This window comes from Sprattus sprattus, assembly GCF_963457725.1.
Source record: "Sprattus sprattus genome assembly, chromosome: 2".
Classification (NCBI taxonomy): Eukaryota; Metazoa; Chordata; class Actinopteri; order Clupeiformes; family Clupeidae; genus Sprattus; species Sprattus sprattus.
The window spans coordinates 41,071,781-41,086,780 of record NC_137921.1 but is presented as its reverse complement, the minus strand read 5'-3'; the positions used below and the strand labels follow the sequence as shown (position 1 = coordinate 41,086,780).

At 45.9% G+C, this 15,000-nt stretch overlaps 1 protein-coding gene across 1 annotated transcript in view; it reads right to left on the bottom strand.

Moving 5' to 3' along the window:
• Window positions 1-15,000, bottom strand: part of pex5la (peroxisomal biogenesis factor 5-like a) — a gene marked incomplete at both ends in the record, with an annotated part of 126,378 nt that overhangs the window by 66,141 nt on the left and 45,237 nt on the right. The window contains one exon of the mRNA XM_080832957.1: window positions 13,443-13,547. Within this exon, the coding sequence (XP_080689083.1) occupies window positions 13,443-13,547 (105 nt within the window). The remainder of the gene's footprint in view (window positions 1-13,442; window positions 13,548-15,000) is intronic.

Below are 15,000 nucleotides of genomic sequence, written 5' to 3'. Positions count from 1 at the left end.
TTCAGCGATGTCCTACACGATGTTAAACTGAGTGAATCCACCTCCTAATACCATCATTATGACGCCATGGCTCTCGAACCATTATATTTATACAGAAAGGCAGTATAAGTGAGCATTGCATCACCTTAACATAGTCGAGTACAACAGACTTTATTAATATTTCCGGAGCATTTAAAATCAATACACCCGTATTAACAATACATTAAGAGTAGTACACTCTCAGTTATATGATCGCTTGGATATTACTGTCACAACTTAAAAATAAAAGGCGATTTTCAGGGATTAGTCTACAAAGTTTTATTAAGTCCACCGAAAGCTTTAACAAGTTTGTCCACTAAACATCGCATTGTCCCACCTGCAAAGCAGTTTCATTAAACTTCCCATCCTCACGATATCCAGTTTTTCTTGAAAGTTCCGTCTTGAAAATGGCGTTGTAATTGTATCAAAAACTGGAATTATCAAGTTGGTGTAAACTAGTTTATTTGAGTTGTTAATGTAATTATATTTAGTCTTACCAATTGAAACAACTAGCATATAACGATGTACGTCGTTTTCGCATTAGCCAGCTAAACTGAGCACTGAAGCACTGCACCGGTCTGCCTCAGTATCCAATCAAAGGACGTTTACGTGTCACGTTCAACGCGAGGAAAGAAATCTTCCGGGCCTTCTAGAAGGCCCAGTGTCGCCAACTCGAAATCTGATTGGTTGTCACAACTGTCTGTTTCAGTTCATCCAACTTAAATGAACTGAAACAGCCAGTTGTGATAACCAATCAGATGTACACGGGCCTTCAACGTGAATTCTGAAGGCCTCAGGGAAGACTTCTGTTCTCGGGGAAGATTTCGCGGAGCGTGGCAACACATGATAGCTGAAATATGATTGGATGAAAGCTGTAACATAAATTAACAACGCTGGAAGTTATGAAATGAAGATAATGGACATTGAATACATATTTATGAAAAGAAAATATTAAAATTAAATGTATTTTATTACATTTATTTTCTGATGATGTTTAGGCCAGCAGAGAAGGCCTTGAAGGCCCTGACGGACCACCACTGATGTAACCTATGGAGAGGAGGTGCAGTGGTGTATATATGCCTGAGATAACGCCAGACTCACATTGTTGCGTTGGAATGCGTTGATGCGTCAGGGTTAACGCATCCTCATTCACTTTGCATGGGGTGACGTCATCCTTTGCCGAACTGAATTGTGGCTCCGTTTGGTTCGCGTGCGTTGCATTTCATGCTTTGCTTGCGGCAAGCGTTGAAGAATGTTCAACTTTTCGGGAGGCAATGCATGCGTCAGCCAATCAAATTGCCTATCATGCATAACTGACAGCACAGGGGCTAGCCAATCATCTCCTGTATATGCTCACGTCTACAGAGCGGCACGCTCAAAAAAAAAAGATGGCTGACCGAACTCCGTAGATGGTCGTATTTGTACCTACAAGTTGGTTGTTTGACTTTTTTTTGGTTGGATTTTTTAAAAGTTAGCGAGAAATAGACACTGTACAATGTAAAAACCCGTTTATTGTAACTGAAAAATACCTCTCATAGGATTTGCGAGGTGTCTGAGCACCCTCTCTAATGATAGCATGCTACTACTCACAAGGTAAAAGCTTACTAGTGACGTGATTGGTTTGTTGACCTGTCAATCTCACTATAACGTCTCCGGTAGCAACAGAACCCCACACGCCAGACTCCTCCTCCATCATCCGTTGGATCAACGCATTCCAACGCAACAATGTGAGCGAGGCGTCAACCGTGCTCTGAAGAGCATTCAGTGCCGAATTATCTTTTCGCTTTCCTGGACCCTGCCTGGAGTACTCTCTTGCCCTGTCTTCGTGTTGCATTCCTCCTGCCTGTCTGTTTTACTTAGATTCTTTTGGATTTTGGATTTAACCCTTTGTGGTGTTTTTTTGGACAGTGCATCTTGCCCTGGCCTGGCCTGTGAGTTTTTATGTTTCTGTCTTTTGCTGCCTGCCTTGCCTCATTGAGATCCCCATGTTTCATATCTTCTGAGCTTTGCTGTTTTTTCTGTTGGATCCACTGCCTCTGATTTTTGAAAGACATTCATATTGCTAAAAGATTTTTTAAATTTCTCCTTTGAAGAGACTTTGTTGCCTTTGTCTGCTTTTGGTTCCAAACGATTTTACTCGGCCGCAGCCGCCATGACAGAATAATTCGGCCAGCAAAATGGAGCCAGCAAACAGTGATTCTGTTAGGGCAGCCGTTGAGGCACAGGGCGCTCTTCTAGGGCATCACCAGCAGGAGCTCGCCCAGGTTCACCATAACCTCTCTACCCTGGGAAGCACGCTGCAGGACCTCACCGCCCAACTTCAACGGCTGCAGTTAAATCCTCCAGTCCCAGTCCCTCCAGCGCCATCTCCCTTCAGGGAACCAGGCCTGCCACCTCCACAGCCGTATGCAGGTGAGCCTGGTTCCTGCCGCTCCTTCCTGTCACAGTGCTCCCTCTCTATGGAGCTACAGGCTATGTCGTTCCCCACGCAGCGCTCCAGGATCGCCTATGTTATCACCCTCCTCACTGGCAGAGCATGGGAATGGGCCACAGCGGTCTGGGATTCTAATGCATCCTACTGTTCTAGCATTAAGAATTTCACAGATGAGATGCTCAAGGTTTTTGATCGATCCCCAAGGGGATGAGACGCGGCGAGGGCACTAATGGGTCTAACACAGGGCAATCGTTCTGTTTATGATTTTGCTATAGAGTTCCGTACACTGGCAGCCTGTACAGACTGAAATTCTAGTGCTTTGTTTGATGCTTTTTTTCATGGTCTCAATAGCAACATATTGGATGAGATTGTCCCCCACGAGTTGCCTAGTAACCTGGAAGGCCTCATCGATCTGGCCGGCAGAGTGGATACCCGTCTGCGAGACCGCATCCAGTGTAGAGCCAGAAGACCTTTTGCCAGAACGACTTTGCCTGTGTAGGTCATTGCCCCTCTCACTGACCCAGAACCAATGCAAATTGGGCAAACTCGCATCACTGATGATGAGCGGAGACGTCGGAGAGAGACAAACTCGTGCTTCTACTGTGGCAAGCCAAGTCATTTTTCCTCACAATGCCCTTTAAAAGGCTCCGCCCGCCCGTAGTTGCAGGGGTACGGGTGGGTGTGGTGGAGAGGTTTCCCCCTGTTGAGAGGTCTGTGTTTTCTCTTAATCTGTTGATCAATAACCAACTTGATTCTGTCAAGGCCCTTGTTGATTCAGGTGCTGATCAGAACTTCATCCAGACTGCCTTGGCGAGGAAGCTTGGAGTCAGTCTTCGTGTACTCGAGCCCCCGCTGCTGACCAGTGCTCTAAATGGAACTAAGTTTAAGGCCCAATCTCAATACTTCCCCTTACCCCTTATCTTACCCCTTACCTTTTGAAGTTTTCTGGAAATCATGTGGAGTCAATTTAATTTTTTGCCATGGATAATTCTCATGTATCACTTGTTCTTGGACTCCCTTGGCTACAGCTCCATAACCCACACATTAATTGGCAAGATGGCTCGATCCTCTCATTGCATGGCTACCTGTTTATCCTCTGCCCATCTTCCAGTATGTGCAAAGATCTCTGACCCTGATAAAGATATTGATGTTTCCAATTTTCCCCCTGAATACCTGGATCTACGGTGTGTTTTCAGCAAATCTATAGCTACCTCTCTTCCCCCTCATCGCCCATATGACTGTTCCATTAATCTTCTCCCTGGCTCGTCTCCTCCCAAGGGACGCATCTACTCTCTTGCTCCTCCAGAGAGGGAGGCTATGGACAAGTACATTTCTGAATCTCTTGCTGCTCGCCGGCCGGGGCTGGATTCTTTTTTTTTGTTGCAAAGAAGGATAAGTCCCTAAGACCGTGCATTGACTATCGTGGTCTAAATGAGATCACTGTGAAGAACAGGTATCCCTTACCACTGATGTCCACAGCTTTTGAGCTGCTGCAGGGTGCTCAGTTCTTCACCAAGCTAGACCTCTGTAATGCATACCACTTAGTCCGCATCAAAGAAGGGGATGAATGGAAGACCGCGTTCAATACTCCAACCGGTCACTATGAATATTTGGTGCTTCCTTTTGGTTTGTCTAATGCGCCTTTTGTATTTCAGGCTCTTGTGAATGATGTTTTGAGAGATTTTATTGATAATTTTGCATTTGTTTATTTGGATGACATTTAAATGTTTTCTCCCACCTTAGACGCCCATTGTTCTCATGTGAGGCAAGTTCTACAACGTCTGCTGGAGAATCAACTTTTCATAAAGGCTGAGAAATGTGATTTTCACCAGAAGTCTGTGGCTTTCTTGGGATTTGCCCTGGTGTCGTCCAGATGGATCCAGGCAAAGTAGAGGCAGTAACTGGGTGGGCTGTTCCTTCCTCCAGACTAGAGCTCCAGCGCTTCTTGGGGTTTGCAAACTTTTATCGCAAGTTCATTCGTAATTACAGTTCCATTGCAGCCCCGCTTACTGCTCTCACATCCACCAAGGTCCGGTTTCTATGGAACAAGGATGCTGAGTGCCTTCTCAACCCTAAAAACCATGTTCACCACAGCTCCAGTGTTGGCTATGCCTAATCCCTCATCACAGTTCATTGTTGAGGTTGACGCATCAGGCACAGGGGTGGGAGCAGTCCTCTCTCAGAGGTTAGCCAGAGACAATAGAGTGCATCCCTGTGCTTACTTTTCACATAGGCTATCACCGTCTGAACAGAACTACGGCATTGGAGATCGGGAATTGCTTGCCATAAGATTGGCATTAAAGGAATGGCGGCACTGGCTGGAGGACAGCCTGAGACTCCTTTTCTCATCTGGACTGATCACAGGAACCTAGAATATTTGAAGACAGCCAAGCGTCTAAACTCACGCCAGGCTAGGTGGACACTTTTTTTTTCTCAATTTAATTTTGTGCTCTCTTACAGACCAGCCTCCAAGAACTTGAAGCCAGATGCTCTCTCCAGACTGTATGCCCCAGTCTCTCAGGAGGGTCCCGAGACTATCCTCCCCCCCACTGCCTTGTGGCTACCGCACAACTGCATGTGGAGACCCTGGTCCAACAGGCCCTGGCACAAGACCCTGGTTCAGGGAACAGTCCTCCTGGTAAACTTTTTGTGCCTCTCTGTGTCCATACTCAGGTTCTTCAGTGGGGCCACAGTTCACTTCTGGCCTGCCACCCTGGGATCGCTTGGACCCTCTCCAACCTGAAGCAGCAGTTTTGGTGGCCAACCATGAGCAGTGATGTTAAGGGCTTTGTGGCTGCGTGGGATACCTGTGCCAGGAGTAAGACCGGTAACCAGCCTGCTGCAGGCCTTCTCAGACCTCTCCCTATTCCTCACAGGCCTTGGTCGCACATTGCTGTGGATTTTGTTACCGGTCTGCCTCCGTCCTGTGGCAACACATGTGTCATGACAATTGTTGATCGTTTTTCGAAAGCCGCACACTTTGTACCCCTCCCTAAACTCCCCTCTGCCAAGGGAACTGCTGAACTGATGGTCCATCATGTTTTTAGGCTGCACGGATTACCCATGGACATTGTGTCTGACAGGGGGCCACAGTTCACCGCCCTGTTTTAGAAAGATTGTTGCCGGCGTATCGGCGCTTCGAGGTTTGTCTTCAGGGTTTCATCCTCAGACTAATGGCCAAACAGAGCGCACCAACCAAAAGATGGAGGTGGCACTACGCTGCATGGTCTCTGAGAATGCTTCCTCTTGGAGCCAATGGTTGCCTTGGGTTGAATATGCACATAACAGTCTCCCCTCTTCATCCACAGGAATGTCTCCTTTTCAATGTTGTCTAGGCTATCAGCCACCCCTTTTTCCAACCCGGGAGGAAAAGGTAGCCGTGCCATCTGTACAGGCTTTTGTCAGACGCTGTCGGAGAGTATGGGCCCCAACTAGACATCATCTGCTGCAAGCTGGCAAGAGGTACAAGAAGATGGCTGACAGGCGGCGCATCCCTGCTCCTGCCTACCGTCCCGGTCAGAGGGTAATGCTATCAACTGCCAACCTTCCTCTCAAGGTCCTCTCTCGGAAATTAGCTCCAAGATTTGTGGGCCCTTTCCCAGTCTCCAAGATAATCAACCCCTGTACTGTAAAATTGTCATTGCCATTGTCTATGCGTCGCATCCACCCCTCCTTCCATGTTTCTCAATTACCTCCTCTAATCTCATGCCCTCTCTCTCCCCCTGTCAAAGCCCCCCCACCCCCTACGGTCATTGATGGGGGCGAGACGTACACCGTCAGGAGGCTACTGAGGGTCCGGTGCCGTGGCAGGGGTCTACAGTACTTGGTGGATTGGAAGGGCTACGGGCCAGAGGAGAGGTGTTGGGTGCCATCATGTTTCATCCTTGACCCTCGTCTGATTGAGGATTTCAGCCGTCAAAATCCAGAAGCACCAACTAGGGCGCCAAGAGGCGCCCGTAAGGGGGGGGGGTACTGTCATGATCTGATCCATGTATTGTGCTCTCTCTCTCCCTCTCCCTCGTGTGCGCATTCAGCATTCAGTGCCAAATTATCTTTTCGCTTTCCTGGACCCTGCCTGGAGTACTCTCTTGCCCTGTCTTCGTGTTGCATTCCTCCTGCCTGTCTGTTTTACTTGGATTCTTTTGGATTTTGGATTTTGGATTTAACCCTTTCTGGGTTTTTTTGGACTGTGCATCTTGCCCTGGCCTGTGAGTTTTTATGTTTCTGTCTTTTGCTGCCTGCCTTGCCTCATTGAGATCCCCATGTTTTATATCTTCTGAGCTTTGCTGTTTTTTTCTGTTGGATCCCCTGCCTCTGTTTTTTGAAAGACATTCATCCCCGCAAACAGGGAACGTCCCCAGGACGTTAACAGGACATTCGCAAGGTCCCCAATCGTCCCCAATTGGTCCCCGGCACAACGTTCGCTAGAGGACGTTACCAGAACGTTTTTGACGTTCGTAGCAAGTCTACGTTTGGTCCTTCTGTGACGTTCGCATGAGTCTTAAATCGGACTATTAGGGAACGTTCTTATTTGGTCTCTCAGCATACGTCCCCAGGACGTCCTTCAAAAACGTCCCTGTTACCTTATCCTGCAGGTCCTCTGCGTGACGTTCGCACGAGCCTTAAAACGGACTATTAGGGAACGTTCTTATTTGGTCTATCAGCATACGTCCCCAGGACATCCTTTAAAAACGTCCCTGTTACCTTATCCTGCAGGTCCTCTGCGTGACGTTCGCATGAGCCTTAAAACGGACTATTAGGGAACGTTCTTATTTGGTCTCTCAGCATACGTCCCCAGGACATCCTTTAAAAACGTCCCCGTAACCTTTACCTGTGGTCCTCTGCGGGACGTTCGCATTCGGTCCTTCCAAAACGTCCCCTTGACGTCCTCTGATGGTCCTCTCTGAACCAGAGGTTCCGTTAGAGAAAAATGTTTTTCATTTGCGAGATATTTTAATGATAAGCCGGCCAAATATCTATTTCTGCTTCTAAATGAGCCTATTGAAGAAAACTGACGGCCTGCATAGCTTAAATAATAACATAATCAGGTAGTTTAGAATGCAACATGTCTATTTTCCTAAGTTTGGGCTACAATGGGAAACAAAAACATTAATGTCTGATGCGCGTCAATAAGTGGCCTTTAATCGCAACCTGCTGTGGCGTTAAAATGAGCGCCGCAACATGGTCATTGCTCTGTTTAATGAGAGCAGAGATTCTTAAATTATTCGACCCTCTTGTGAATCTTTTGCGTCGCCTTTTCGCATTGCTAACAGAAAATGTTACTGTGACTATCAATTACCTCGCACCTGAGCCAAGAGAACTTGTCACTCCATAACGACATAAACGCCCAACATTTCAGCTTTTTCTCTGGTGATGCTGTTCGAACATCTAGGGCTTCAGGAATTCAGTGTTTGGAAAGTTCGCTTTCTACATGAAGTAGCTCAGTTCATTGTTCATCAACTAAGTTCACAGCTCCAATTTTCAATATGCTGCGAGTGCGAGCTATAGCCTAATTTTTCTAAATCTCTGTCTGCAATACCGCTCTCGGATACGCAACTTCGGCGCTAACGCACAGTCATAGACAGTATAATACAATTAAACGCGTTCAGACGCAACACTGCAGGTATTATAGGTTCATCCTCGTCAGAAGGTTTACCCTCATCAGTTGTGGCCTCTGAAAAAAAGCTTTTAAGGCTAGTCTGCTTGGCCATGTTGGATCCTTCTCACTCAGTTCGCTCCTCGTTTGAAACCGAGGGTTTGCGCTTTATTTAAAATGCAGCATATGCGTGTTGTTAAATAACTTTCTAACGACAGATTAGCCTGTTCCTTTAAAACATAATAAGGGCAGTGCACGTTTGCTTTATAGGCCTAAATATTAGGATTGTTGTCAAATCCAGATTGTGTTTGCGAGACGGGATTTTGAAAGAAATTCCAATCAGACAATTTGACCAGTGAGCTCACGTTCTGTTGCAGCATCTTTGAAGGCCTGTGGAAAGCTCAATGTTAAAGCTATAGACACTTGATAGACCTTTCTTATGTATGCATTGTATTGGAATCATGCAGACATTACATTTATAGGACAAATCAGTAGAGAAGCATTCATATTTATTTTATTTCATCATTCTTAGTTTGGCTAGTTATTCTGCCTCCCTGCCCGTACGTCTGTGACGTGCCATGGATGTTAATTAAAAAAGGAATCATTAAGGAAAACCCTCAATGCGTAGTGACAGATCGCTACAATATGCTTTTCCTCAAACCCTCGGAAAAAAAGACTAAGTTTGTTGGCTGTCTCACACTGTGATAAACGTGCTAAAGTGACACAATAGTAATCAGACAGTGTTAGTACAATAGGTAGCGATCTGGTTTAGTAATAGGAAGGTTTACGGTTCAATTCCCATGCCCGCAATCAAGTTTGTAATCGTGTGTGTCTGTGTGTGTGTCATATATGCATATCATATGAAATGTGTAATATAAATGAACTTGAACTTGTGTGTGTGTGCGCCCTGTAAGCAAAATGACGGCTCCGCGATCTATTATTATTTTATTTTCTTCATTTAGCTCAGCAAAAACGGTCGTGCCTGCTATACGTCCGTGCTGCATCCTTGAATAACGTACCCAGGACGTCTAAAACACGTTTCCCAGATGTCACCACAATGCCCTCAGGACGTTCTTGCAACCTCCTGCAGAACGTCCCCAGGACCTATAGAAACACGTTCCCCAGACGTAACCACAATGCCCTCGGGAGGTGCTTGCAACGTCCTGCATAACGTCCCCAGGACCTATAGAAAACGTTTCCCAGTTGTCACCGCAACGTCCTCGGGACGGTCTTGGAACGTCGTGCAAAACGTCCTAAAGTTGTCACGGGAACCATACACATTTACGTTTTTAGAATGTTCAGAGAGACCATTACAGGACGTCTAGGGGACGTCATTTTGCTTACAGGGATATTGCTTAAAGATTTATTCAATTTCTCCTTTGAAGAGACTTTGTTGCCTTTGTCTGCTTTTGGTTCCAAACCTATTTTACTCGGCCACAGCCGCCGTGACAGTAACCTATGGAGAGGAGATGCAGTGGTGTATATAATGTAACCTATGGAGAGGAGGTGGTCTATATAATGTAACCTATGGAGAGGAGGTGCAGTGACGTATGGCTGCACTGTTGTGCTTCTAATGAGAGAGCAGAGATCCCAATTAAGATGAAGAGTGCAGGACGCAGCACACACATACACACACCTTCTTTCGGTCACATAAACAAACGCACTCACACACACCCTCTGTCTCTCTCTCTCTCTTTCTCTGACACACACACACTCACACAGAGCCTTCCTGCATGCAGCTGGCAAGACTGACACACTCACCTTTCTTAAAACAGATCACTCAAAGACACACAAACAGACACACAGACACTTCTGCTAGAGCAGGTTGGATCATTAATCATCCTCTCGAATAACATCCTTCCTCCTCTCCCTCTGTCTCTCTCTTCCTCTCTCATTCTGTCTCTCCATCCCTCTCTCAATCTGTCTCTCTCTCCCTCTCTCACCCTCTCTCTTTCTCCCTCTCTTACTCTGTCTTTCTCCCTCCATCTCTCTATCCTTCCCGTTTCTGCTTCTTGAGGGTGAGGGTTCCTGAGGGTTAGGCTTCTTGAGGGTTAGGGTTCTTGAGGGTTCTTGAGGTAAGTATTTCCTTAGCAAGCCTAGCGATTAAGATCTGAGAAAGCAACTTCAGAATGCGGCCTAAGAGGTGATGTAACAGCAGGACATGGGGCGTGTGTGTGAGAGAGTTTGTGTGTGTGTGAGAGGGTCTGTGTATGTGTTTGTGAAAGAGTGTGCGTATGTGTGTCATTCACAAACACACACATACACACACACACACACACAGAGTGTAAGAAACACCGAACAACATGAGGACTGACAGGCTGTGTGTGAGTTCACTGATGTGTGTGTATTTATCTCAGTGGCTGTGTAGTTTATCTGCCTCTGTGCTGTGTAGTTTATCTGCCTCTGTGCGCTGTGCTGTGTAGTTTATCTGCCTCTGTGCGCTGTGCTGTGTCGTTTACCTGCCTCTGTGCTGTATAGTTTATCTGCCTCTGTGCGCTGTGCTGTGTTGTTAACCTGCGTCTGTGCTGTGTTGTTTACCTGCCTCTGTGCTGTATAGTTTATCTGCCTCTGTGCGCTGTGCTGTGTTGTTAACCTGCGTCTGTGCTGTGTTGTTTACCTGCCTCTGTGCTGTGTAGTTTATCTGCCTATGTGCTGTGTAGTTTATCTGCCTCTGTGCTCTTTGTAGTTTATTTGCCTCTGTGCTGTGTAGTTTATCTGCCTCTGTGCTCTGTGTAGTTTATTTGCGTCTGTGCTCTGTGCTGTGTAGTTTATCTGCCTCTCTGTCAGTGTAGTTTATCACCCTCTGTGTCTGTGTAGTCCACTGCCTATGTGTCTGTGTAGTTTATCTGCCTCTGTGCGCTGTGCTGTGTTGTTAACCTGCGTCTGTGCTGTGTTGTTTACCTGCCACAGTGTCTGTGTAGTTTATCTGCCTCTGTGTCTGTACAGTTAATCACCCTCTGTGCTGTGTTGTTCATCAGCCTCTGTGCTGAGTAGTTTATCAGCCTCTGTGCTGAGTAGTTTATCAGCCTCTGTGCTGAGTAGTTTATCAGCCTCTGTGCTGAGTAGTTTATCTGCCTCTGTGCTGTGGAGTTCCTTCCCTAAAGGAGTGTCCTAAGCGCACAGACAGCATGGGGTCCCTCACATTTCTTTGCCTAAAGGAGTGTCCTAAACACACTCCATACTGCAGTGTTGTGTGGGAGGAGAGCTCCTCTATAATACAGTCCTCTCATTCTCAGTTTCAGTTTCTCTATAATGTGTTTGTGATGTCTGATTCATTTTTAAAGTCTGATCACTAAGAGTTGTTAGTGTTAGAGGACAGTGTGAATGTCAGAGTTAGTGTTAAAGGACAGTGTGAGTGTCATGGAATGAAGGTGAAATGTCTATGATAATCTTGATTGGATAACTTGGTTCTCAAAGAATGTATGTAAATATACAAGATCGTCTCATTGTTTCTCAGCCCATACACCAACACACACCAACACACCCTTATGCACCCTAACACACTCTTGTTTCTCAGCCCATCAATTATAAATCAGATTTTTGAATAAGGAATACACCCCCACATCATTTATATATATTTTTAAATACACCACCAAATCATTTATATATATATATACTGTATACACACCCACCCAGATCATGTGTATATTTAAGCAATATAGCACGAGTGGGAGTGGGGTAGGGAAGGGATAATCCCACGGGTGGTGTTCGGCCGTAGCCATCGAGGCCACAGGCCGAGTGGCGTAGGCAACAACACCCCTACCCCACTCCCACTCGTATGCTGAAAGACCAAATAAAAACGTTCCCTAATAGTAAGTTTTAAGGCTCATGCGAACGTCACGCAGAGGACCTGCAGGATAAGGTAACAGGGACGTTTTTGAAGGACGTCCTGGGGACGTGTGCTGAGAGACCAAATTATAATGTTTCCTAAAAGTCCGATTTAAGACTCATGCGAACGTCACAGAAGGACCAAACGTAGACTTGCTACGAACGTCAAAAACGTTCTGGTAACGTCCTTTAGCAAACGTTGTGCCGGGGACCAATTGGGGACCTTGCGAATGTCCTGTTAACGTCCTGGGGACGTTCCCTGTTTGCGGGGTATATATATACAGTATATATATATTATACAGTATATATAACCCCAGATAATATACTATATTTGTATACATATTTATATTGACAACATGAGTCCAGATCATGTTTATATACAGTGTCTAGAATTTTTGGCACCCTTTAGTAAAAATGAGGTTGATACTTGTGGACACTCCTCTTCAGTTCATCACAGATTTTCTATGGGGTTTAGGCCAGGGGACTGTGATGGCCATGGTAAAACCTTTATTCTGCCCAAACAGATCTACATTAGACTGATGTATGGTCAGTTCAAGAGCCTGAAAAATATCTACATTAGACTGATGTATGGTGAGTTCAAGAGCCTTAAAAAAAGATCTACATTAGACTGATCCCAGTCCCACTCAGAACTGCAAAGTTAAAAACAAATAGCATATAAACAGAGAGAGGAATGCGTGTGTTGTGGGCAGGTGGAAGCTACTGTGTGTGTGTGTGTGTGTATCTGTGTGTGTGTTGGTGTGTATCTGTCTCTATCTGTGTCTGTGTGTGTGTGCGTGTGCGTGTGTGTGTGTGCAATGCTGAGCCAGGAAATAGCATTCAGATGTGTGTGAATCAGTAGATTATGAAGAGCTTGGGCTTTTTAATGGGCTGCCACTGAGGACCATTTAAGTGTGTGTCTCACTTATGTACTTCCCATCCAGAGTGACTGGGCAGGGCAGGGCAGCCGGCAGGCTCCAATTACTGAAGACCAGGACTGCAGCCTGGAGGGACAGTGTTAGGGGGAGAGAGGAAGGGGGGAGTGTCTAGGGGGAGAGAGGAAGAGGGACTAGAACCACATATGCACACTGGGAAGGGAGGGAGGGAGGGAGGGAGGGAGAGAGAGGGACTAGGACTACAGAAGCACACTTGAAAGGGAGGGAGGGAGAGTTACTAGGACTACCGATGCACACTAGGAAGGGAGGGAGAGGGACTAGGACTACAGATGCACACTTGGAAGGGAGGGAGGGAGAGGGACGAGGTTTACCATCCGATGCACACTGGGAAGGGAGGGAGGGCGAGGGACTAGGACCATAGACATTAAAATATATATGAGATCTATACATGAGATCTATATATGTCTATGACTAGGACCACAGATGCACACTGGGAAAGAAGGGAGGGAGGGAGGGAGGCAGGGAGGGAGAGGGCGAGTGGAAGGGAGGCAGCGGGCGAGAAGCTTAGAGGGTTTGTATGGTTCTGGCCTGGTTTTGTCTGGCCCACGGCCTGCTGCTGTGTGGTGAGCAGAGTAGAGTTCTGCCCCAGGGGAGTGGCGATGGTTCTGCCCACCTTGGTTGTGGCGGTGAGGAGGGGTTTTCCTTCGGGGGATGCCTTAGTGGGAATCTCCTTCAGCACCATGGCAACCGCCTTATCTTGGGCCCTAGCGTCTCTCCCCTGCAATCAACAAGGGCTGGGGTCAGTGCAGAGTGACCAGCAAGGCACAGCTTAACTGCCTATGGCCTAACAGTAAACAAACAATAAAAAAACTATAAACAAACAATCAACAAGGGCTGGGGTCAGTGCAGAGTGACCAGCAAGGCACAGCTTAACTGCCTATGGCCTAACAGTAAACAAACAATAAAAAAACTATAAACAAACAATAAACAAGGGCTGGGGTCAGTGCAGAGAGACCAGTAAGGCACAGCTTATCTCCTTATGGCCTAACAGTAAACAAACAATAAACAAACAATCAACACAAATGATGAAAAAGCTGTGAGGCTGTGTGTGTGTGTGTGTGTGTGTGTGTGTGTGTGTGTGTGTGTGTGTGTGTGTGTGTGTATAATGTGTATGTATGTAACGTTTGTTTAATGTGCGTGTGCATGTGTGTTAGTGTGTGTATTATGCGTTAATGGTGGTAAGTTTGCTGCTGGGATGAGTTTTGATCATGGATACATTATTTAGACCGAGTGATCACCCCTGGCAACCATCTCTATGGCCAATGTTATTCATCTAGAGTTAGGGTCAAGATACTCCATTCATCTCCATGGCCAATGTTATTCTTCTAGAGTTAGGGTCAAGATACTCCATTCATCTCCATGGCCAATGTTATTCTTCTAGAGTTAGGGTCAAGATACTCCATTCATCTCCATGGCCAATGTTATTCTTCTAGAGTTAGGGTCAAGATACTCTATTCATCTCTATGGCCAATGTTATTTATCTAGAGTTAGGGTCAAGATACTCTATTCATCTCCATGGCCAATGTTATTCATCTACGCACTGCCAACAGGAAAAGAAGATATTTTTCTTCTGTCGGATTCTACCACTAAACCGTCTCACCTGCCTCTGAATGTCATTCAACAGTCAGGAAAAAATGTTGCTTTTGTCAGCCGATACTTTCAAGATCAGTCAATAAATATTGTTGGTTTTGACTTATATGTTGCCCCCTTCCTTATGTTGTTACTGGACATATCATGTGAGACATGATACATTTGTGAATAATTAAAAAAAATGGGATAATTTTTTTGTGAAGCCACATCATTTTTGCTTATGAAAGCTCCTGGATGCAACTTTTTTCCATAGCTTTCCACCTGTAACTAGCTACTCTCATGTAGCTAGAGGGTACATATTTCTGTTTGGTGCTGCCATCTAGTGGACAAAAAGGTATTGCTGTATGAGTTAATCAGCTAACAACAAATTGATACAATTGTTCAGCTTAATGTACCTACTGAATGGGTTGCCTTAATCATTATCAAAAAACTGTCCCCCCCTGAGAATTTTTTCAGGAGCCACCAATGGTCAAGATACTCTATTCATCTCCATGGCCAATGTTATGTTAGCTACTTCAGTACCTCAGGTTCTAGGTTTCGCATCTATCTATCGCATCCTACTATCAAGAGCCAATCACCTG